Raw genomic sequence first — 24189 nt, forward strand, 5'->3', positions numbered from 1 at the left:
ATATATATTTTATTTTTTGTAACCAAGTTCGAAAAAGGTATGTTATGAAACTTATAATATGTGGTTTATCGATTAAAAATCAATAGTTATTATGTATTATTTACAAATGCACATAATAGTTGTCATTTCTTTTGGTATCAATTATTTTGAGCGTATGTTTAAGTAGGTACATAAATATAAATTTAAATATTACAAATAATAATATGTATACGTAGTCATAAACAGAGTGCCCCACTGTGTTTGTTTCAGTCAATCCATTTTTTTTTAAATATTTACGTTTTTAATTTTTTAATTTTATTATTGCAAATTAAATAGTATTTCGAGAAAATTAAATGTAATATAATGAAATATTATCTTGTAAACCGAAGATGAATGACGTTATACTCTTATTTTGAAGACCCTGCGTTATATCATATACTTTCTTAATATTTACCTGTTATAAATAATATAATAAAATAAATTAATGTATTAAAATATAATATTTTGCTTATTTACTATGTCTACTCTTAGAACTCATGAATTCACCAATTGTAATATGTACATTGCACATGCTTAATAATTATAATTTATTTACAGTGTATTAATTCATGACCAGTGATGAATGAGACGTGAAGACGTTTTGGAAGGGTTGAATGGTTAAAATTTATATTTATCGGACCACGGTGACTGACGACGCATTACGATCGTGTCATTAGTACGATGATAATAATTATCAGTCGTATTCTGTGTTTTATTACGTCTAGACAAGACATGTCAAGCAAAGTGAACATACCGTAACTATTCTGAATATAGTACGTTATTAAGGTCCAATATTATGATGTATACCTACTATATATAATCACTTACGTGGTATTCTTCAAAAAATACTCGCATGTATTGTCGTGCCTAATTCTATCAGATGCAAATTCATGATTTTAAATATTTAACGAGCCCCATATGCAAACAATTTGTTGACTTTGTCTCTTAACTTGTTTTTTACTTGAGTTTTTGGTCGTCCTAAATACGCATAAACCCATTAATAAGGATTGTATTAAAAAGACCAACAAAAAATGTCTATTAAAAAATTTGACCCTTAAAAAAATAATTATTTTCTACATAATGTATCATAATATTTTATAAAAAAAATATTATTCACATGTAATGAACATCATTTAATACAGTGCACTAACATTTAAATTATAACAAACCCATATTTTCCTATATAAATATTGTGGCTTTTATTTACATGTAATTCAGGTCACCTTATAAAATTATATTATAATACTGCACAAAATTATTCAAATTTTAAATTTACAAAACACGTAAATACTATATCTACGCAATAAGAACCAAGCACCTGACATCCAGCTGTCACGTATAAACTAATATTTTTTCTCATTTATACAGTATATATAGAATGGAAATATCTATAATCAAATAAAGTACTTTCAATAAAGTGAATTTAATTAAGAAAGTACAAACAAATACAGACAGTTATATGGCCATATTTTAATGCAGTTTTTAAAAAGGGTTACATTTGACTTTTACCACTGTAAAATTATGACCAAATCCTTTATAATTTCTGAACAGTAATATATATATATATATGTATGTATGTATCTGTGCATATACTATAAATAATAAAAATATCTTAATAAAAAATGCTCTCCGAGTTTATTTCATTCCAGTATACATCCATTTATAGAGTTCTGGGCTCAAGAATCTCGCAAAACCCATAAATTTCAAACCCACAAAGTAAACAAAGTCACTCGCACGTTACGATTCATCTGTCGTTTTTATGATATATAACATAATAATATATCAAAATATTTAAACGGAATACTTCTTTTTTTTTTGTTTCTTCACCTGAATACACATACCACGCACTCGCCAAACATGTGCATTGTTCTATTTCTCTTACCTTTGTTTATAATATAGATAGGCAGATAGCAATGATTGGTGTCTACTAATTGAAATGTGTGCTTACAAATACCAAATACCATAGACATTATACACACACTCACACATATACACACGTCACACACATATATTTATATCTATGGGTAATATTTGCAATGAACAGCCGTTATGCAGTGATTTGTGGTCGGCGGTGAAGGCACCACGTTTGACATGGTGAATGTATACGCGACGATCGCGCGGCAGGAGCGACAGGCGAAATTTGGAGTGAGGGGTGGTATTCAAGCGTGGTGGTGCGCGCGCGTTCAGGAGAGGGTATGCGACAGGGTAGATTTTAAGGGGTTGGTCGCGCGGTGGCGTTAGTGGTCGGAGGGGGAGTGAGAGAGTCCGTAACGAAGAGGGGAGGGGCGAGACTGACACCGCGACAGCTGCGCGCGCGAACACGTCTCGGCGGCGGTGGCATTGTCCGTTTTGGCGGGATTCAACGAGCTTGTTGCTTGCCGTCCGCGAGACCGTCGTTGTCGTCGTCGTCGTCCGTCCGGTAGTCGCGATCGCATTGAACATATTATTATTATTTCTATCATTATCGTCATCATCGTATTACAATATTTGACGGTGATGGCCAGTGGTAACCTCGGTCTCTGCGGTATAACACCGATCGTAGTCGTGGTTGCTTCGCGTTATTGTCTTCGCCGTCGTCACACCGTCGCCGCCGTCGCATAGGATAATACCATTTAAATCGTGAATCGCACGGACACGTGACGTCATCTCGATCGCAATCATTGCCGCCGGTAGTTGTGAGAGTGACGTGAGTGCCGGACGATTGACGGCGGCGAGATATAATAAATGTTGTAGCGTCAAGCGGCGGAAAAAACGGAAAAAAAATTAATAAACCCACGACAGGCTATAGTGGCGGCGAAGCGGCCGTCGCCGAACGCAGTGCCGCATGGCCGCGGTGGCCGGACTTTACGGGTTCGGCGACGATTCCAGGACTGTTGCCGCCCGGTTCGTGGAGAGACAGCGGTTGGCCAACAGGGATTCGCCCACAGACACGTACGTCTATAACCGTGTCACCGTTCACTAACTCCCCTACCCCTTTTCACCACACACAAACACACATTATAATATTATGATGATGATGATGATAATATTTTTTGATTTTTTTATAAGATCACCTGTTATATATCTGAACAATAATAATACGAATTGATCAGGGAGGTCAGTCGATAGAAGACATACTTATAGTCATGGAATTATTAGAAATAAAATATATATAACTGATATTATAGTGTTCAAAATGTTGCTTATTAAGATAAACAGGTCATGACGCCAGTTAGCCAAAGACAAACGTTTTTCTTTTGGTTTTAAGAAGATTAAGTTTCAGGTGATAGTTGGGTTAGGTTAGGTTAGGATAGTGGATTGAACGGACTTTTTCTATATGGTTAGTAGTGACTGTGATAGGTATTTTTAAAGATTAATGAAAATGTTATAATAATTAAACATTCTAATAAAGTATTTATTACCTAATAAATAAATTATGTTATAACGATGAGGATCGTGGTTATTGGAAAATGCGATATTATTATCATTATCGTTATTACATTATATGCACGCGTGGTGGTATGCCGTTGCGTGGTTTGCTAACGATTATTATACCGAATATTATTATGCAAATGCGCTTTGGGCCCGATGACCGCAGGTCGGCGTGTCAGAAGACGATTCGTGTGTCCATCCTGTGAACTGAAAAATCATATTTTAAAATATATTGTAATTATATAATGTACACACAAAAGCCGTGTTTGTTTTCACGCGACCATCGATTTTTGTGGGTTTTTTTCGTTAGTGTTGTATATAATACACGCGTAGTAAATTACCAGCGCCGGCAACGTCTATACATTTGCGCCCACCCAAGAACCACTATACTGTTAACAATAACAAAGTTTGCAATTCTTATCCGAGGTTTATTTTTTTACCTTAATACAGCACACGATTCAGGCCTTACTCGTTTTCAGTTTTATTAAAATTGTTACACACAATTTTTGAATTATATACATATAATATTAGGATTAAAAACGTGGAGTTCCCGGCTCAACATTTAGCGTTGGCTATTATTTTTTCAATCACGATCAATTAATATTGATACTATATGGAAATATATCATAAATTCACATCAAAAACATATTGCACTTTAAAAAGTAAAAACTTAAATTGTATTAGAATGATAAATACAAATAAGGTAACCGTACAGTAAAAGTCGAGCGTCCTTTGTCATTGAATGGGCACTGAATAGGTGTGCTATATTCGAATTCAATGATAAATGGTTGTTATGCGATGAAAAAAACGTTTCTGAGTGAAGACAGTTTAACTTTTTGGTAACCAAGGTTACCAAACAATTATTTTAATAGTAATATTGAAATTTTAACTAATATTTGTATTTTTTTTTTCACAAAACGGCTTCAGTCTTTCTCTTTTTCACCTTCACCCTCTGCTCTTGTACAATTCTATAGGTCAGGGATGCCAGGGGCGCCACGAGTTTCACATATACATATATGCGTATATATTATATACATACCACCCTGACTGCTATAGTTTTTAATCCCACGACGTCATTTATTTATAATACGTACGGTTCCTATCATAGGCGTTTATGTTAGGGTTCCCCTAAGCACTAGTCTCCCTAGTGGAAATTAATACCCTGAGGTACAGTCAATATCGGACGTCAAATAAAAATAATAACAATAAATTATATATAGGTATTCATATAAATGTTTTAAAATAATCAAAAATTAATTATAATAAGTACTATGATATTGTGATATGTCATACTTTAAAATTATTGTAAATTAAGAAAAAAATTATATATATAAATTATAAGCTGTCCTAACAAAATGTATTCATCAAATGACTGTGAATTAAATAATATCGCAATGTTATGAATATTTCAACGATAATTGTACATTATTTTAAACATGTTGCTTTATTTAATCTAATTTTCGAGACTAAAAGGTCTACCTACGACTTATTTAACCTTATTGCACTCGTATATGACAAATATTTTCAACAACCAATTTACTTAAATTCCAACACACCCTCATCCGATCTAACGGTATATTAAATTTTTTCACTATGTCCCACGATCAGTGATGTTCACAATGTGTGTACAATATTTTTTTTTCATGTAAAGATCAATGGTTCAACAACGACGTAAGTACGGTTTATGGGTTCATACTAACAATATTAAAAAAGGTGAATTGCAATATCTAACAGTGTAGAATTAAATTAATGTTGTAAATTGTAATTAATAAAAAAATATATTTGTATATTTTCTATAAAAATAAAATAATTGTATTGTAAAAGTACTGTTCTCTCACCCTCTCTCTCTCTTTCGGGAACGAGTGAAGTCGTGTGCAGCGCATACTGTAATTAATATATAAAATAATATATCGACCGTTCACCATCGTGTCACTTGTCGTACATTGTATTCTATATATATATATATTATTTATTTATGGTCGTTTTTATTATCCGAGTATCCGATTAACTGCATAATATAATAATATAGCCGCGTGCCTTAAGTGAAAAACCGAGTCGAAAGTGGCGTGTGTGCGGGGTAGGAGGAGAGATCGTAAAACCGTCGTCGCCGCGACGCGTATAGTGGATCCTCTGCCGCCGGCGGGAAGGACGCCGGCGGCGGGGTGGCGCGCGCGTAAAAGTTTATAATATGTCTCGCGACGTACGTTCGGAAATCCGCCGGCATGAATACGTGAATATACATGTACAATGCGTATAATAATGTAACGTGTACGATCGTGTGTGTGAGTGCTGTCGTCGCGGTTGACGTGGGCGTACGGCATCATAAATAGGCTATTTATAACCTCCGAACAAATTGATATACCGGGCGCGGTTGATACCGGGCCAATCGTTTACCACGGGGAGGTTGTACCCCCGGACACACGAGTCCCGCGGAGCTCCTGCACCCGCGCTGACTCTTGGTCCTTTTGTATAACCGCGGATGTTGTACTACCCAACTCACTTTCCGCCCGCCCGCACGGTACGCCGCCGAGTCGTCTTTCCTTATATCCAAACGTTGTGCACCAGCCAAAATCGTGTCAATATATATATAGAACACAGCATACTTATATACACAATATAAGTATAATGCATATAGTCATATAATATAGCAAGCGCATCGACGACGATGACGAAAATAGCTTATTACCGGAAATGGTCAATAATATAATAATACATATGTCGGGGAGACGGGGAATTTTCCCTTTTTTTCACTTCGCTTTTATACGTTTTCTTTGCGTGTCTATTCTATTTCTTTAATTACTTTATAATAATATGAAACCTTTTTCGGTGGCGAGCTTAACACATTCTCGTGCAGTCCTTGGAGTAACAAATTTACCGTTATTAACGAGTGAGGTCCGTTTTTCGACTTAACCTACCTACCGAATAAATCAGTCTTCAGATATAGCGATAGAAATATGGAAAAAGGATACGATGATACTTAATCAACCACGCGCGATAAACTTACTATACATTATATTATGTACGTACAACGTACAAAGATGCGTTATACTATAGGGGAAATCATTATTATTTTTTTCTTTAAACAATAGAGCTATACGGTAGATAATAATATGTTGTACAATAACTGATACCCCCACAAACCAAGGATCTGAAAGAGTTTTAGGTCATTAATTTTCTCGAGTTTATTGATTTTTAATTTAATATGCATAAAACAAAAATTATCTTAAATTACCACGCGTTTAAACTATATGTACACAATATTAATATAATGTGTCTTATGTACGGAAACCTGTACAGTTATACATAATATTATATTATACAATATACATATTATAGTTTCTTTTATCATCTAACAGTCATACTCTTGGTAAATTCTCTGATGGTTTCGAAAAATTTTGATTTTCAATGTCGGATTAAGTAGGTTTATTTGATAAATTAACCTCGAAGTAACTACTTTAATTTACAACTGAAACATTTATAATGTAAAATAAACAGGTGCTTATTAATATTTTCATTGAAAATGGAAATCTAATAAATGTTTGTTATTTGTCCTATAATATATTGTTCCTACCGTCTAATAATTGCAAATAATTTTACTCACTGAGCTATCTGGGAAATAAAATCACATTAAAAGATACGAAACACTTTACTTATACATTTGGAAAATCAATTGATAAATAAATATATTAGATGGACAGTTAGTGCTGAATAATTTTATGATTAAAAAACTAGTCAGAAAATCAAACTATGTGTATAATTATTAATTATTAATATTTCAAAATTTGATTTCAATATAAATGAAAGTCATTAGAAAAATATAGATGAAACATATATTAATATGATGTTGCATTTAAAATAAGGAACATAAACAATTATAAAAATGAAAAATACTACGTCGTTACAACTTAAAATTATGTTAAACAAAAAAATTAAAAAAAAAACATAAATTTATCAAAAAAACGATTAATAAATAATAAAATAGTAACGTGACGTGCTATAATGTTGTGATGTTCCTTTATATATTTGCATCACAACATCATGGATTTTGATAAAAAGTTGTTCTCGCTCTTGTACCTTGTATACATATTGTATTATGTATTCATGTAATCCGACGAAAATTCATTTTTCACGAAGTTTGAATTCAACAACATTCAATCACGCTTGCACTCGTCGTATTTTATTTCAACGTATAAAGTATAATATTAGAACATAATTTATACTTGTACATATTTTTTGTTCACATACGCGATGCCAGTATTCTTCTCGTATGTTGAACGTATATTGTATGTTTGAATTTCTATACACGATATAGTAGCGTTTATCAGTATAAGCGCATCGATACCTAACCTAATTGTTTTGTGGTCGAAACGTATGATTTTATGAATGACAGTGTATTGTTTCGTATTCAATATTGTTTTTTTTTTCATTGTCATTGTCATTGCAGATTACAAAAAAAAGTGTTTAACTAGATAAATCAAAAAATGAATTACCTACATTTTATGATATAGATAAGACATGTATATAAATTTGAATCATTTTATCCTGAAAGTATAAGGATTTTTGCTTGACATAACGGATCGGTAGATGAATAAAATTGTATGTGTCTTATTACTTGATCCTATTAGTAGTTGATTATTGTTGCTTATCTTATGAAACATTTGCTGCAGGTATAGGTAAGATAAGGAATGATTGACTTTTGTTTTTATTTGGTATGATATACAATTAAAATCACTTATATTGACAAGAGTTGAGAGTATAATTTTGTATAACTTTTTTAATGTCTAGGTAAGAGAAATTGTGGTGAGTTTAATAGATGAGTATAATTGTCAGCGATAATGCTGTATCTTAGTATCCACAAACGAGATATAACGTGTTTACAATTTGATTGGGTTATATAACAACTGTTATGGATATTTCTTGAATTATCTGTTTGGTGGTGTTGTAAATACAGGTCACCGAGTATTATGAATAAATTATTGCCTTCCGTCAATTTAATTTTATATTTGACTACCTAAGGTTTTTGTGGTATTTATTGAGGTTTTAATTAAATTACAATAATTATCATTTTTATTTATTAATCGTCTAAAAAACAATATTTAAAAAGTGTATTACAATTAAAAAAAATTGTTGGATCATCTCCAAATCCAAAGGCTGTGTTGAAGATAAGAGTTAACGCACGTACAGTATTAAATAAACCTATCAAGAATATAACTTAAAAATAATCAATTATATTTTATAATTGTATTGTAAAACAATATTTCAAAATATTAAATACATTATCAGAAACACATGATAAATTATAAATATATTCAAATATTATATAAATCCAGGGACATAAGTTTTATTTTTAATTGTTTAAATTTAACAAAATCATGAATACATACGTTATCTTTAATATAAAAATGTATGCTCCAGATTGAAAAAAACAGTTCTCAATTTAGGTAATGTAATATTAATATCTTTAACGAATTGTGTGTTATAATCATGAATAGGAAAATTATTTGTATTAATATATTAAAAAAAAAGCAAAAACTTTCATTATACGAAGATACTTAATATTTTAAATTTTAAATTCATTATAGGTATATAAAATTGTTGGGAAGAGACTAGAATTATTGAATATATCTTTCACAAGAGAATTAATGTTATATGTAATTTTTTTAAATGAATATAAAATGCGTTACTATAGGTCACTATTGATTGCAATTGAGATTTATAAACTAATGTATTAACGATAACGTTTAACATTTTTCTCAAACATGTAAATGCATAACAATTTTTTTTAACTGACTAAAAATAACTAAGTATTTTATAAGGGATTTTTTATTAATTAAAGGGCAAATAATTGATAGTTTAAATTTTAGTGTTTCCGCATAATCATTCTGCTCTGATTATTTGGTCTGTTATCAATGGATATGTAAAAAATAATACTCAATATTAAACTATAAAATGTGATTATTTATTATTATATAATACCGTGCGTAAATCACTGCGACGGTATCATAATATTATGTTATAGTCATTAATTCACGGCATCAAAAATTCAGGTTTCTCGTACAATTTGCCAGCCGTCAGGTCTCTTTTTTTATTTTATTTTCACGACTAGTCGGGTCAAAGTAATTTGGGCAGGTGCCAATTATAGCCGTCTCGAGGTCTATGATTGTGTGACCAACGCAAGTTTGATTTTGAGCATCGTGCTCGCACACACACATACATACACTCATATATAAACACAAAAAAAAACGTTGCATTTGGACATTTTTTCATTTATTTCTATTCTAAATTTCATCGATTTTAGGTACTACCTATGTAAATTGACCTGAGTAATCCATTAAACGCACAGACCATCGTACGCGGTGGATATAAAATGATTGAAAACCAAAGGCCAAAGTTTTTTGCATAATGCTATCAAGGAGCTTTTTTAGTTTTATAATTTTAGATTCTGAACGGAGTGATGAATGTATTGATTTTACAATGATGTGTGTTTTTTTTTGTGCCTGTGTATAGCGCACCTAGTCAAAATAATGCTTCAATTTCAAACTTCGGGGGTGGTTTTCCGATGTCAAAGTGAATATTCTTGGTGTATTATAGAGGTTAGGTTAAGTAAACACTTTCCAACAGTCTTCAAAAAAATCAAGAAAAACAAAAAAAATAATTACGGAAAAACGGAAATTTTTACTCAAAACCAGTTTTCGACCAAATCGATTTTTTTATATAGTTGTAACTCAAAAACTAATCATTGTAAATACTTGAAATTTTCCCACATGTTTATGTTACCGTTATTAATACATGGCTGAATTTTCAAAATATTTTGGCTTTTTTTGAGTTATTAATTATAGACCACAGAAATTTTTGATTTTTCTGAGAATTTTGTTTTGAAGTGTCGATAAAAAAATTTCGGATGGCCAAAAAAACTTGAAAATTGAATACAAGTTTTTCACAAGTTATTATTATAGTAATTAAAAAATTATAAGAATACATCGGCACAATTTTTTTTATTAGCATTTGAAATTCAAATATTGACAAAAATTCGTCAAAATCACTAATATTTGAAAATTATTCTGTAGGATAATTCATAAAAATTTTTGCATAAGTAGCTAAAAGTTGAAAATTTAATAAAAGTTTTTTTCATAAGTTATGCTTACAATAATTATAAAAAAACTTAAATTTTGGTGTATTAGGCCATTAAAACATAAACCACCTTTTTTACCAACCACTGGAAATTATATCCTAGGCTGACAAATCTTCGTTCAGAATTATTTTTCGTATACAATGATACCTATCATTGGATTGAAATTTAACACTCCTATAATATATAATAATGATCCACACGGCACCTAATGCTCAGTAGAAAGGTACCCATTTACCCATTTACCCACTTTTTTTTTTTTTTTAATTTTCCGATTTATACGATCTCATGGCGTGTATACGTATACTGTACATACAGTTAACCTAATAATAAACCACCGTAGCATCGATGTAAAAGTATTTTTTATTTCATCTAATTTATTATTTTTTTTTTCTCTGTAATATGTCATAATAAATATAACTGCAACGTACTTCCCCCCCGAACAATATATTATATTATTATGTATGTATATTTTTATTTCACTATTATGTGTGTTATATAGGTATATTATTGTGTATTATACATTATTTAAATCGATATGTGTAATAATAGTTTCGTATCTATATAATCTGTGTGTGAGTGTATGCATACACATAGGCTTATGTTTCCGAATAATGGTCTGACCAATCTCCTGACATTGTTGTCTACAGATTTGCAGCGACGTGACTCTAATGACGTATCCCCTATTGCCCGAGTTACACATTTCTATTGCAATAATAGCTGCTCTAGTCGTTGGGACGTAAAATATTTAACCATCCGGTCCAATGATACAACCGTGTTGTAATGGCGTTTATATATAGACGTAAAACATATACACACGAGTATTATAATATATTGGTGTTGATCACACTTCACCGGATTTAGACCGCGAATACCTCTGCGGAGGTTGTTTTAAACATTTAGCTTAACGCGCATTTCCGTCATAAAATATATATTAATATAGTTTATTTCGCTCAAATTCTCAATAATAAATTTTCCGTACTAATTTGCTTACGAGTATATTGAATTAAACTAACGCACCTACCTGCGCAACCGAACGTCCTGTATAAGCGAAACACACAAACGTTTAAATTGGATAATATATTAATTGCATCGAATTTATTTCTATGGTTTTGTACGGTTCAGCCACAGAATATTTTTCTTTCTCTTATTCTATTTTCTAATAATATTTTTAATAGAGCATTAATTGTTCATAAATCATTATACGTATTAAAGTATTATCAATGTTAGCACTTACTGTGCCATAAACATTTTTATTTTTATTTATAGGGAAAAAAATGTTGTTTAAAACTTAAAAGTGACAAAAATATGATTTTTAAAATAAATTGCAGAATCTAGTTAAATCACACCTTAAAAAAAAAAAAAATTTTTTTAGTTCTTTGTAAGTTGCGATTCGTGTAAAAATATTACAGTTAATAATTTAAGTATTAATTACTGTTGCTTGATTATCACACAACAATTAATTGTTTAATCTAAATTATGTTATATTCCAAAAATATATGAGCTAAATTTAGTGGTGTAAGTGTAACATCAAAATTTATACCCGGGAGTAAAATTCTCAACGTCTCATCCAGGCAGTATTAAGTGAGATCTATGAAGGAAAGTGCATTCATCTTAGTAAAACTATTTCATACGTTTTTAAAAAATATTATTGAATATTAAATAAATTCAAAATTATATTATTATTTTGAATTGTTATGAAAAAAAAAGTTCAATATTTTATTACAAAACAAAAACATTGTATTATTTCGGGTATGAATGTACTTGAGTCCCCCTCATTTTCGGAATCCTTTTAGTTACACCACTGGTTAAATGTATCACAACTAATATTATTATCGTATTATGTTCATAACTTATTTAAAAAAAAACCTATTATTTTTGGTCATTCCATTGAAAATATGTAAAATTGTACTGTGTATATAATTATAAGGTTTGGTATAAGTTAATATACCTTAAGAGGCTCAGTGCCAAATTTTCAAGTTTTCCGAAATTCTATGAAATTTGAAAATAAAATTTTGTATTTTAGTTACCACCTTAATTATAATATTTTTCCACTAATTTACTACCCAATACCTATTTAAGAGGGGTTGATAGGGTGTATTATATCGAAAAAAATGACTTCACGGGAATAATTCTCAGACCTTGTAGAATTGTCGAATTTTAGTAATTATATCCTTATTTGAAAGAAGAAGACTTCCTACAGGCCGCATCGAATTCAGATTTTTATTTTATTTAAAATAATAGTAAAATATAATTTATACAAAATTGTTTAAAATTGTATTATTTTTGTAGACAGATTATAAAGTTTAAAATTAAAATATTGAAAAACGGAGATCGATGCGGCTTGTAAAATATTACCTTCTATATTTCTATAAGTTAAAAAAAAAAATTATCAAATTTGGTTGATTCTACAGAACAGAATCTCTATTCCCGTAGAGCGTATTTTTGTGTACAAAATCGCATTGGCACCGAGCTCCTTAATTTAAGTATATAAACAATTTTAAGCTTCTTATTTTTTTTTAATTTGGATTTGACTGTAGTTACAATGCAATTTATTATCTAGCGATTTAACCACGTTTATTATCTTGTAAGCGTACAATTGTAATAATTGAAGGATAATCAGTATTAAAAATGCTATGACATCAAAAGCTAATAAAAAAACCTCTATGACGTAATCATACAGTCATACATAAACATATTACATAAATAATAATATTTTGTTTGATCAAAGTCTTTAACAATCATTTTGAATATTATTAACTTAGGTAAATTTGCATGCGTCTTGACTTTTAAATCATTTTTACTTGTGTAAAAAATACTTATATCATCTCACAAGTTATCTTTGATAATAAAAAAAACATATCATTTGCATAATAAACTTAGTATACCTTACATGTTGAAGTCATTGATTTTTTTACTTGCACATGTGTGAGAATATAAGAGGTAACTAGTAGTCCCTCGAGAAACACCACTACATAATATTAAACTTTTACTACTAAGAGAATTATTTATTCAAACACAATATTAAATTGTTTTCAGTTTGATAAGCGCATACGAATTTGATTGTTTGCAAGTTAGTTAGTTCTCGAGGAGCACAGGTCCTTTAATGTCAATAACATATAATATATATATTTAATCTTGGATGATATAACATATCTTTGTTAAATAGATAGTAAATAATATAATAAATAAGTAAATAAACAAAATTATATTCTGGAGAAATTTATGTCGTTAATATAAACCGATATTTATTTATTCCTAGACCAAATATTATAACTGTTATACCTACTACATATTTTTTTTTCAAAAAAAATTATTAATATAATTTATAAATAATGTACGTATATCAGATATCTATGTTATGTTAAATTATTCGTCTTAACTTATAATGATTAAGATTTATAACAATTTACAAAACATTCAGAACTATAGATTTCCGTAGGTGAAGCAAAGTTAACAAATAAGTAAGTAAATTATATGGTTCCCCATCATTACATATTATTAAATACATATAAAACCTATTAAGTAATGAGAATTTAATTGTATGTTCATTTTTACACTGAGAAATCTAATAAATTTGTATTTATATTTTGTAGTTAATAACTAAAATCTTATATACTACTGGATAATAATTTTAAAATCGTTTGAATAATATGTTTAATTATGTTTCATTTAAATAAAGTACTAAAACTTTAAAAAACATTACAAAGTTTGACGAGAGCATAAATGAGGTTAATTTGATTTTATGAAAGATGGATGACGTATAATATTATTTCTTAAACATTTAAACGTGTGTATTATATACCTTAGTATAAAACAAATGTTGAAATATTGTTATAAATTATGGTTAGTTTTATTATTATTATTAACTAATATTTATTCGTTAATATTATTTTCTAGACATTATTTTCATTATTTTATTCACTGAAAACCATAATGAAAATTATTCCGGTTCTGATATGACTAAAATATAAACTTCAGTAGTTTTAATAAAAAAAAAAAAAAAATCAATATTTCATTAAAATAATCACTAGGTAACATTTAAGTTATTTTCAGGTACACGGTATATTATTATAAAATTGTATATCAAAGACATTCAATAAAAGTTTCGTAGTGTCTTATACTAAGTGCGTATTACCTGTTAATTATAGATTAAAAAAATTATTAAAATCATGAAGTTATTTTTGCTATAATAATATATATATAAAAAAAAAAAAAATAGTTTAATATATTTACTATGTCATATTTTACACCACATTCAATTTTTGTTCTTGCTTACCACGTGACACTTTACTGGTCATACTACACAATAAAAAGTATAACTCAATTATTTGGGCTTTGTTTCATAATTGTTCGAATAATTAATTTTCAAAGTTAATTAATTTTTATATAGTATATAATAAACTCTCCTATAAATCATGAAAAACCTTTTACACATTTTTAATAATTTGTACCCATAATTTAACGAATAACAACTAGCTAAAAAATTTGTTTTTTATTTAAACACGTTTTTTTTATACATACAAACTATGAATGATTATAAAATATATTAGATACCTAAGATCAATATATGATTGTTCACCAAATGAATAATTTAACTTTCAATAATTTTAATATATTTTTTATGATTTTAACTCTATGATTTGTATTTCATTTTATACTTTTATCGGTGGGATTTAAAAAAAATATATATTTATAATAAACAACTTTAATGGAACGGAAAAATAATATAACTTTCTGCGTGCTCATAAATAATAAATCGACTAAAACGTTTGTCCGTCACGTCCACCTGCAGCAGTGCGTACTTGTATTATGAAAAGGTATCAATCGATTAACAATCGATTTCCTATCGTACGACCATCGCTTAATGTCGTTGAAATATTTTAAAGTCATAGAGATAATCAACATAATATATTAGTAATAATATTGGCAAGAATATTATGAACGTTTAATCGATAATATTGTGTTAAAGTAGTATATTAATATTAAAATAATATGGTATTTATTTGAGAAGTAATAAAATAATCGTATGCGAACTATAAACTATACAAGTTTACGTAAAAATTATAACAACCGACGTCGATTCGATTTTTAACGTAACAAATGAATAATAATATTACCAGTAAGATTTTGAGTGGAATTAATGGAAAAACGATAATATAATTAAAAAATGTGACCTGGGTAAAAGGATTGTCAAAATACTCGTTTTAGTCCCTGGTCACGCGCTCGTACACACACACACTCACTTAAATATAGTATATACACGCTATATTGATTAGGCCGTTATATTAGTGTTACCTTGTGCAATGTTCAAAAAAAAAAAAAAAATGTTTTTCCGTGGATGGATTAAATCTATTATTCATTACAAAAACTTGGTAATTTTTCACAACGATATTATATATACGCTGAACGCCACATACTTATACTTTCATTTACCCGTGTACCACACAGTCATATATAGTCGACTCGGGGATCCTCTTAAATTTCCGGAATACGTTAAAGTAAAACGCAATTATGATTTTACACTTTGGGAATATATCGTATTATTATGTTATGGTATCATTGCTTGAAAGACTAAAACTATAATTAAGTATTATAAATTATAATACTGTGTTTGAGCAATTTATAAATTATATCTGTGTGATTATATGTATAAATATACTATACAATGATGGCTAATAGTTGATTTTCTAAGCATGCTCGCTCACTTTTTTATTCGATAATGCAGTTGTTTACAATCTGTTTTTTTTTTAAATTTATAAAAATAGTTAAAGACTATATTTTTATTCAATTGTTGAGAGTTACTGTACTATTTAAGGTATTAACTTCTATTTTTCAAATGAGAATTATCTTTTTATAGAAAGATAGATATTGGATTTGTTTATATTAGATAGGTATCCACTATATACTTTACCATTTTGAAAGATTATTATCCTTGGTATAACCATTTTGATAACTGATTTAATAATTAGGATTGTAATTTATGAACATAATTCATTTGACATTAAAAATATATGTATATTCATTAAATTATTTACTTTTAAAAGAAAATTTTAGAGCGAGTAAGTTTGATGAGTTACTCTATATATGAAAAAATAAAAATATTTTTTTTGAATTTGATTTCTGCAAATTGTTTATTCATCCAACGCTTTCAAACCATTTTGTTATTATTATAGTTTTGAATTCGTTTTTTGTTCATTTTTCAGAATACACTGGTGTAATAATAACATTATATATAATGCATATCGAATATCGAGCCAATAATTTATTATTTATTAACATTTAAAGTTTTGCTATAAGATATATAAGAGATGGAATGGGGCGTCGAGGGAATTTCGGTGCACTACTCTGCTGGTCTAAACTTTAAACGCGTCATAAATAAATATAAGTACGATATTCAATAACCATATGCGGTTATACATAAACATTTTAGGAAAATAGTTTGTTTTATTATATGTAAAACATAAATTATGCAAGATAATCTATTAAATAAAGTAGAATATTAATAATAATATGATCATTGTCGTAAAAAAATTGGTGTAGCTTAGTGCTATAATAGCGTGCACTTTAAATTATAAGAAAGAAAATTTAAAGTTAGAGAAAAATGAGTATCTCGAGCTTACAAAATCACAATGTAGTTTAATGAACACCACTATATTATAATAGTTTACCTGTAATGCCATAATAATGGTTTTATTTATCTTTTCACGTCGACTTTACAAATAACATTTATTGACAATGATCGCATATATTATTATAATAATATAATATGTTTCGTAGTACACTATTGATTATAGTAAATGATCGCATTTTTATGAATATGCTCTGAAACTCTTTTTATAATAAAATATGTATTATTTATGTTAAATACAAGTATACGAGTAACGATTTATAGGCACCTACACATTACGAATGAAAAATTATATTTTACGATATTGCATCGTTAGAATAATGTCTTCTCGTTATAGCAATGCATATTCCACAGCTATACTCGAAACACTAGTCATATTTTTTAAATAAATTTATCAAAACACTACAATATTCTTTATATTTTAATATCGGTAAAATTTAGACGAAATATTTGGATTAATGTATTATTGTAATTGATATTATATTATAATTCCATAAATACTTATATTATAATTTATAATATATAACACTCTGTCGTCACACAGCGCGACCTGCTACCACCCAGTTCCGGTGCAAATCGTTATTGTATATGACTAAGTTTGTTGAGTGTTGTGTGTACCTTTATTATAAACTCTGTTCCATATTATTACAATAATTTGAAATGTTATTTACCGTGCTGCCGAGCACACGAAACGTATGTCAACCGTCGTCGATGAGTGCCATATCGCTATGCTTAATAATAATATTATATAATTTGTTTTTACGTAGAATAATGTCATGTACAATTTGCCAGAGTTATTTAATTGACTGTTTCCTAATTCTCAGAAATACACGTAGCAAATGTCAGCTAATATTTCGTTTTATCCAACAAAACTTATATTACGTTTTGGCAAAGGAGACATTGACCTAAGTCTGAGTCGACAACCGTGTACAGCGTGTACTGCGCAGTAAAGGTAACCTATATACATAATAGTTTGTATAGGTAAAACGTTATACTTGTACATATTTTGTACAAGAATATTTTAATACGATGTCGGTGAATATAACAGATATTATGATTATTATATTGATGTACAACCTTATGTACCGCATCGTCAAACTTATTCTATGATTTTTTTTTCATACACGAATTTAAATGGAATGGATATTTTTGTATTATTATTATATGAAATATCCTTCAGCTGCAGTGACTATTGGGAGAGATGTACATTTTATTTTTATTTATTTATAAATATGAATAACATAATATGAACACACACATACATATATATATATGTTTGAAAATAAAACTAACTTTTTGGAATAATAATAAATGATTTGTTTTGACTGTAGTTGCAGTTCTCCGTTTTCAATATTCATAATTGTTTTTCTTTTCATAGCAAACCTAATAAAACGTGTATACTTTTAATGATTTTTTTTTTTTTTTTTTTTGCTCGTGTAAATATTATTCATAGCAATATATCCATTTTAGTTAAGCTGTATAAAAATATGTTTAATCGTATATTTTACTTTTCAGCCTTTGACAGATTAAAAATTGCGATTATTAAAATTAATTACTACTTACTACATATTTCATGGTTAAAAATTAATCAAACGTGCTATGATATTAATTATAATAGTAACAATTTATTCGAGAGTAGCATACGAGTAGTGAGTTTAAAAAAAACGTATTCGCCCTATTGAAATAGATTTAAAAATACCACGATACCATTTGCCAAAAGATTAAATGATGTTGGTTTTTAAATCAAAATAAATGTTAATGTTATTTTACTGTGTTAATGTGCAATAAGGTGGTTTAAAATTTCCTTTAATTTATTATAAAAAAAAAAATATATTTTATTACTAAACACTATAGGTACAGTTTTAAGAATATAGTAGTAGTAATAATAGTTTTAAATGTATTTAATATTTATGTATCGCACGCTTTACCATTAATATAAACAGTAAAACAGTGACTTTTTATTATAAATTATATTACTGCTCGTTTTCGGGTATTTTTAAAGGGTTTCATCTGCACGCCTAAAATATAAATTTGTTTTATTAAAAATAGTTGAATTATTAATCATTATTTATTATTGTTCAGAACTCAATAATAAAATAATGTTATGAATGTATAATACACTATACTCCAACAAATAATATTACGAACAATTTATCTGGCAGAAATGTATGCATTTCAATAAGATAAATTATCATAATAAAGAATAATGTCATAACTCACCTAGCCGGTACTTATTTTGCAAATAAAATGTTGTACGGAAAAACAATTGTAATGGTCTATATTATAGTGTAAGACAATTGTTGCAATGTGCAGAAAAATATCTGCACACCTACTTCTCAAGTACAAAAAGAAAAAATAAGATTTCTCATTTAACTTTACAATGGTATTATAATGAATTTAAGTATATTTAAGTTGAGGGGTAGAGGGGATGAGGGTTCAACGCGAGGGGAGAAGACTCAGCCCCCTTACTTCTGACCACGATTAAAAAGACTCCGTTAACATTTTCTTCTAGAGATACACATATACGCTGAAACCGTTAAGTTGAATTAAAATAATTTTCTTCGTTAAAAAATAATTATTTATTTTCAAATTGTTATTATTTTGGTCTTGTATGAAATTATTTTATTAAATATTTTTTGGTTTGATGAAAATATAATCATACAGATAACTTAGTTCATTTTCTTTTATCATATGTTTTATAACATACATTTTATTATATGAACTACTATAATATAATACATATTATTTTATTTTATTAAACACGTATATTACAGTTTTATTAGTTATATTTTGTTTTAATATATTATGCATATGTTTAAGAAAAGTATATAAAATAAAATATAGCTATTTTTTCTATTAAATTCATAACATGGTATATCAAAACCAGATTTTTATTTAAAATTATATGTTTTTGTATTATAATATAATCATTAAATGTTTTAATTCTGGAGAAATGTGTTATTTATTTACATTATTTAAAAAGCCGTTATATCAAAAAATTATAAATTTATGTGTAGGTAATTAATTGTATAATAATATATGGAATACTAATTAAAAGATTTGAAGTAGGTATTAATGAACAAAAGTATGCTGCCCTGTCATCGGCCGTTACATCGTAATAACATTTTAATTTTTAAGTTGTAAGAATTAAATTTACACTCACGAAACGCTTGAAATGTAGTATATAGGGAGCACGGTATACTCTCAACCATGTTATAGCACATTAAAGCCTATTTATATTTTGCGATACATACATATTACACAAAATATATGTATAATATGCCGCCCATGGGATATATACATATAAGTATATATTAATAGTATTTACCGATGATTGACTGCTGCAGCAGCCGTATAAAACAGCAGTTGCCGCAAATATCGGCAGTTTATCGGGTTAGTAGCCTTTATTGTACGAAGCAAAAAACTTGGCCAGTGACGGGCGGCGACAATGGCAGAGAATGAAGGGATAAGTCGAATCGCCTCTCAAATCCAGGAAGTCAGTTGACCGTTTTTTTCCTCTACACTAACTCCTTTCGAAAAATTCTCAATAACAGAATATTATTTGTGCCGCAACAGATATATTACAGTATGTACAGTTGTTATCTATTTTTTTATAAATCAATTTGTTTTTTTTGAAAACAAGAAGAAAATTGGTATTATATTATTATGTTAATAATATGTAACTTGTATATTTGTCGGGACATATTTGCGGTCGCAAGAAAACCACCTCAAACGCAGCAAAAAAAAAAAAAAAAATACTTCAATACAAATGCGCAAACTCTACGCAACATTTCGGAACCTAAGATAAAACAAAAAAAAACAACCCTTCAATCTTCAAGCCTTTGTTATTCAAGTGTTTGGAGATCACTCGTTGCTGCGTTCGAAAAGTGAAAAATAATAATACACATAGTTGCCTATAGTTTGTCGATATCTGTTGAAAACACTGCACGTCATGTATATATTATAATATGACGTATATTGTTTTATGTTATCAGATCTGTCGGTAACGTCTGAATAAACTGTAACAACTTAATTCACTAATCGACATTCGCACAATATAATAAGACGTATGTAGGTACATATTAAGCTTACTCATGGTGAATATTCTCACATTTTAATCCAGATTTTTACGTATGCGGTAACCTTTCAAATCAGAAATGCATGATCAAAATTTTCACTTTCGTTCGAATTCACAAATAACTTCTCGTTGTGGCATTCTTAGAATCTAAAACCCTTCATTCAAGCGCCTCTAAAAAAAAAAAAGTAATGAATAAAAATAAAAAGCAAGACGTAAAGGCAAATCTTTATTTCGTTTTGCAGAATTATTTTCACACAACAAACACTATTACATATATAATTCTGTTTCTCAACACCCTTGATCATAAAAATTGTTTTTATTTCATAATAATAAAAACGGGTGTGACTATAGGTTTCGAATAAAAAGTCTACACGCCACGTAAATCGCCGGAAAGCCACCAATAAATAACTACTTCATGGCTACGCACGAGTCAATAAATGAATAATATTTATTATTCACTCGCAATGATGACAGGACACACAGAAATGAAATGTTTTGTCAAATCGAAAATTAAACCACCGGCCGGAATATGCGTGGTTGGTAATTATTATTATTTTTGCTAGAACAATAAATAAACACTAATACGACATTATAATATAATACTACGTTCGATACTTGGACACGTCCTATTAATGTGTGTAATATAATAACATAATACATCGGCAGTATAATACACGTTGATCGCTGTGGCGTGCGCATGTCAAGCGCAAAACTAAAAAATAAAAATAAAAAAAAATATCTAATAATACAAAATTCGAATCGAATCAAACGTCGGGTCTGACGACGAGGCCATTACAATATTATAAATAATGCAAAAAGCTCTTCGTGACGCCTGTGACGGGTGGTATCGTGTTTACGGGTACAATATGCGGCAATATAATACTATATTATACGAGTTTTGTACGTTGACTATGTAGGTACTCGTACACACTGGTATATTGCGTATATGATATTCGTGTGTCAAAATTATATAGGTACGAATTCCAAAGACACGTGGTTGCTCGGTTTTCGGTGTCGTGATGGGTGGTAGGTCACAAATATAATTCGCTGCACCTACCTATATATTATTATTATTATTATTATTATAATACAGATAACGCACATGACGTTCAATAATATACCTACGTATATGGCCTATGGTATATGTATATATATATATATATATTTGTACACATAGAGTGTTAGGTACTAATGTACTATGGATATGTATTCTAATGATATATTATGTTAGTAAGTACGGAATAAAACGAAAAAAAAAGCATAAATAATGTATATTATGGAAATTATTTGAATACAACGCACGAATTCAAAGTGATCCAATGTGTGGAAAACAAAATCGAAAAAAAAATGACATAAAAATTGTTTTAATGGCGATTTCGACATCGATAATAATAACAATAATATACATATTATATATATTTATAAATTATGTACTACGGACGTTATGTACAGTATATGGCAGATTATGATGATTATTCCACTTCCGAGTACCTATACGCGATACGACTGTATTATTTTTCATACGTTTCCTATTCGCTTACGTTTTCCGGGTTATTGCTGTGTAATGTATAAAGCAATAATATTATGTAATATATTTATTGTGCGTGTACACCCAATTTACAAAAACGGTACTGTTTCTTTTCCATTCATGTAAATATTACAATACAACGGGTAATATGAACAGCGTAATTTACAGATTAAAAGCAGCATGAGATTTTTACTTCAATTCGAATACAACGAGCTCCATTTTAGAAATGGCAATCGTTCGGGTTACCCATTACCGGAGTTGTGTACCAGATGCAATTATTACGTTTTAAAAAAGTTATTCCATTATTTATTAGTAAATTACACAATGATTGTCAGATCGTTTGCTGTAACTAAAGCTAATGGCTTAGCTCCAGTACTGGGGTGTTAAAAATGTAATAGTCGTGGCCATATTATATTTAGTAATACTTCCATAAGCCTCGCATAATAAGAAAATAGAACATATATAGAATTTTAAAAACTAGAGTTCTTGAAAAAATGTATACATTTTTAAACTTTATTAATTATATTTTGTTTCAAACAATACTTCGACCTATTTTATACAAGAATATTAATTGTCTGTAGTGAGCGATCAGAGTGGTGCTATAACCTGTGTTCTCAGCCAGCGAATTCATTTCGTAGAAATTAAACTGCGATGCTATAAATTATACATCATTCATTTAATTAATAATATAATTGTTATTCATTGTAGTAATTTAAAACCTCACGTATACGGTCGTCTGCGCAGCACAGCTACTTCAATATTCCGACTTTGAGGAGTATTATGTAGTTAGGATAATTTCCCGAACATTGCTAGAATTTTTTTATGGATGATTTAACATATTTATGAAAATATAATGAAAACTAAAAAATAAATGGTTTTAACTTAACATTACTCCTGATATATCCCGTAAACGAGTTTGTTATTATTGATTGATAAGTATTCAATGTTTCGATGAGCATACTTCACAATAGCTCAACTGTACAAACATTTACGGGACTTACAGTTATTTCTCCGCCACTGTAATATCCTCTTGAAGGGTATACCATACACTAAATGATTGTAAACAGTAAACTATATATTAGAAGCCGATGACAACTTACACGCTACGTCATAATTCACGTGATGTCATTACATATTTATAATATGATACGTTTTAGAAATATATTTGAAATAAGTCATATTAGTTCAAATAGTTACGCTAACCGTTCATTATTTGTTTTTAATACATATTATATTATAAAAATTAGAACTTTGCAAAAATAATTTAATGCGCGTAATAGTATGAATAAAAACAAATTATTTGAATAAGGCTAAGATCGAAATGTTGGGAATAAAATAAGTACAAACACAAAACCTTTTTATATTATCTGAAATACACAATCTATATGCATATA

General features: G+C 28.8%; 1 protein-coding gene across 1 annotated transcript in view; it reads left to right on the forward strand.

The window, feature by feature from the left end:
• The first annotated feature begins 2373 nt into the window (after window positions 1-2373).
• LOC114123679 (potassium voltage-gated channel protein Shaker) overlaps window positions 2374-24189 on the forward strand; it is a 106123-nt gene continuing 84307 nt past the window's right edge. The window contains 1 exon segment of the mRNA XM_027986739.2: window positions 2374-2949. Within this exon segment, the coding sequence (XP_027842540.2) occupies window positions 2843-2949 (107 nt within the window). The 5' untranslated portion in view covers window positions 2374-2842.

This window comes from Aphis gossypii, chromosome 2 (genome assembly GCF_020184175.1).
Source record: "Aphis gossypii isolate Hap1 chromosome 2, ASM2018417v2, whole genome shotgun sequence".
Classification (NCBI taxonomy): domain Eukaryota; kingdom Metazoa; phylum Arthropoda; class Insecta; order Hemiptera; family Aphididae; genus Aphis; species Aphis gossypii.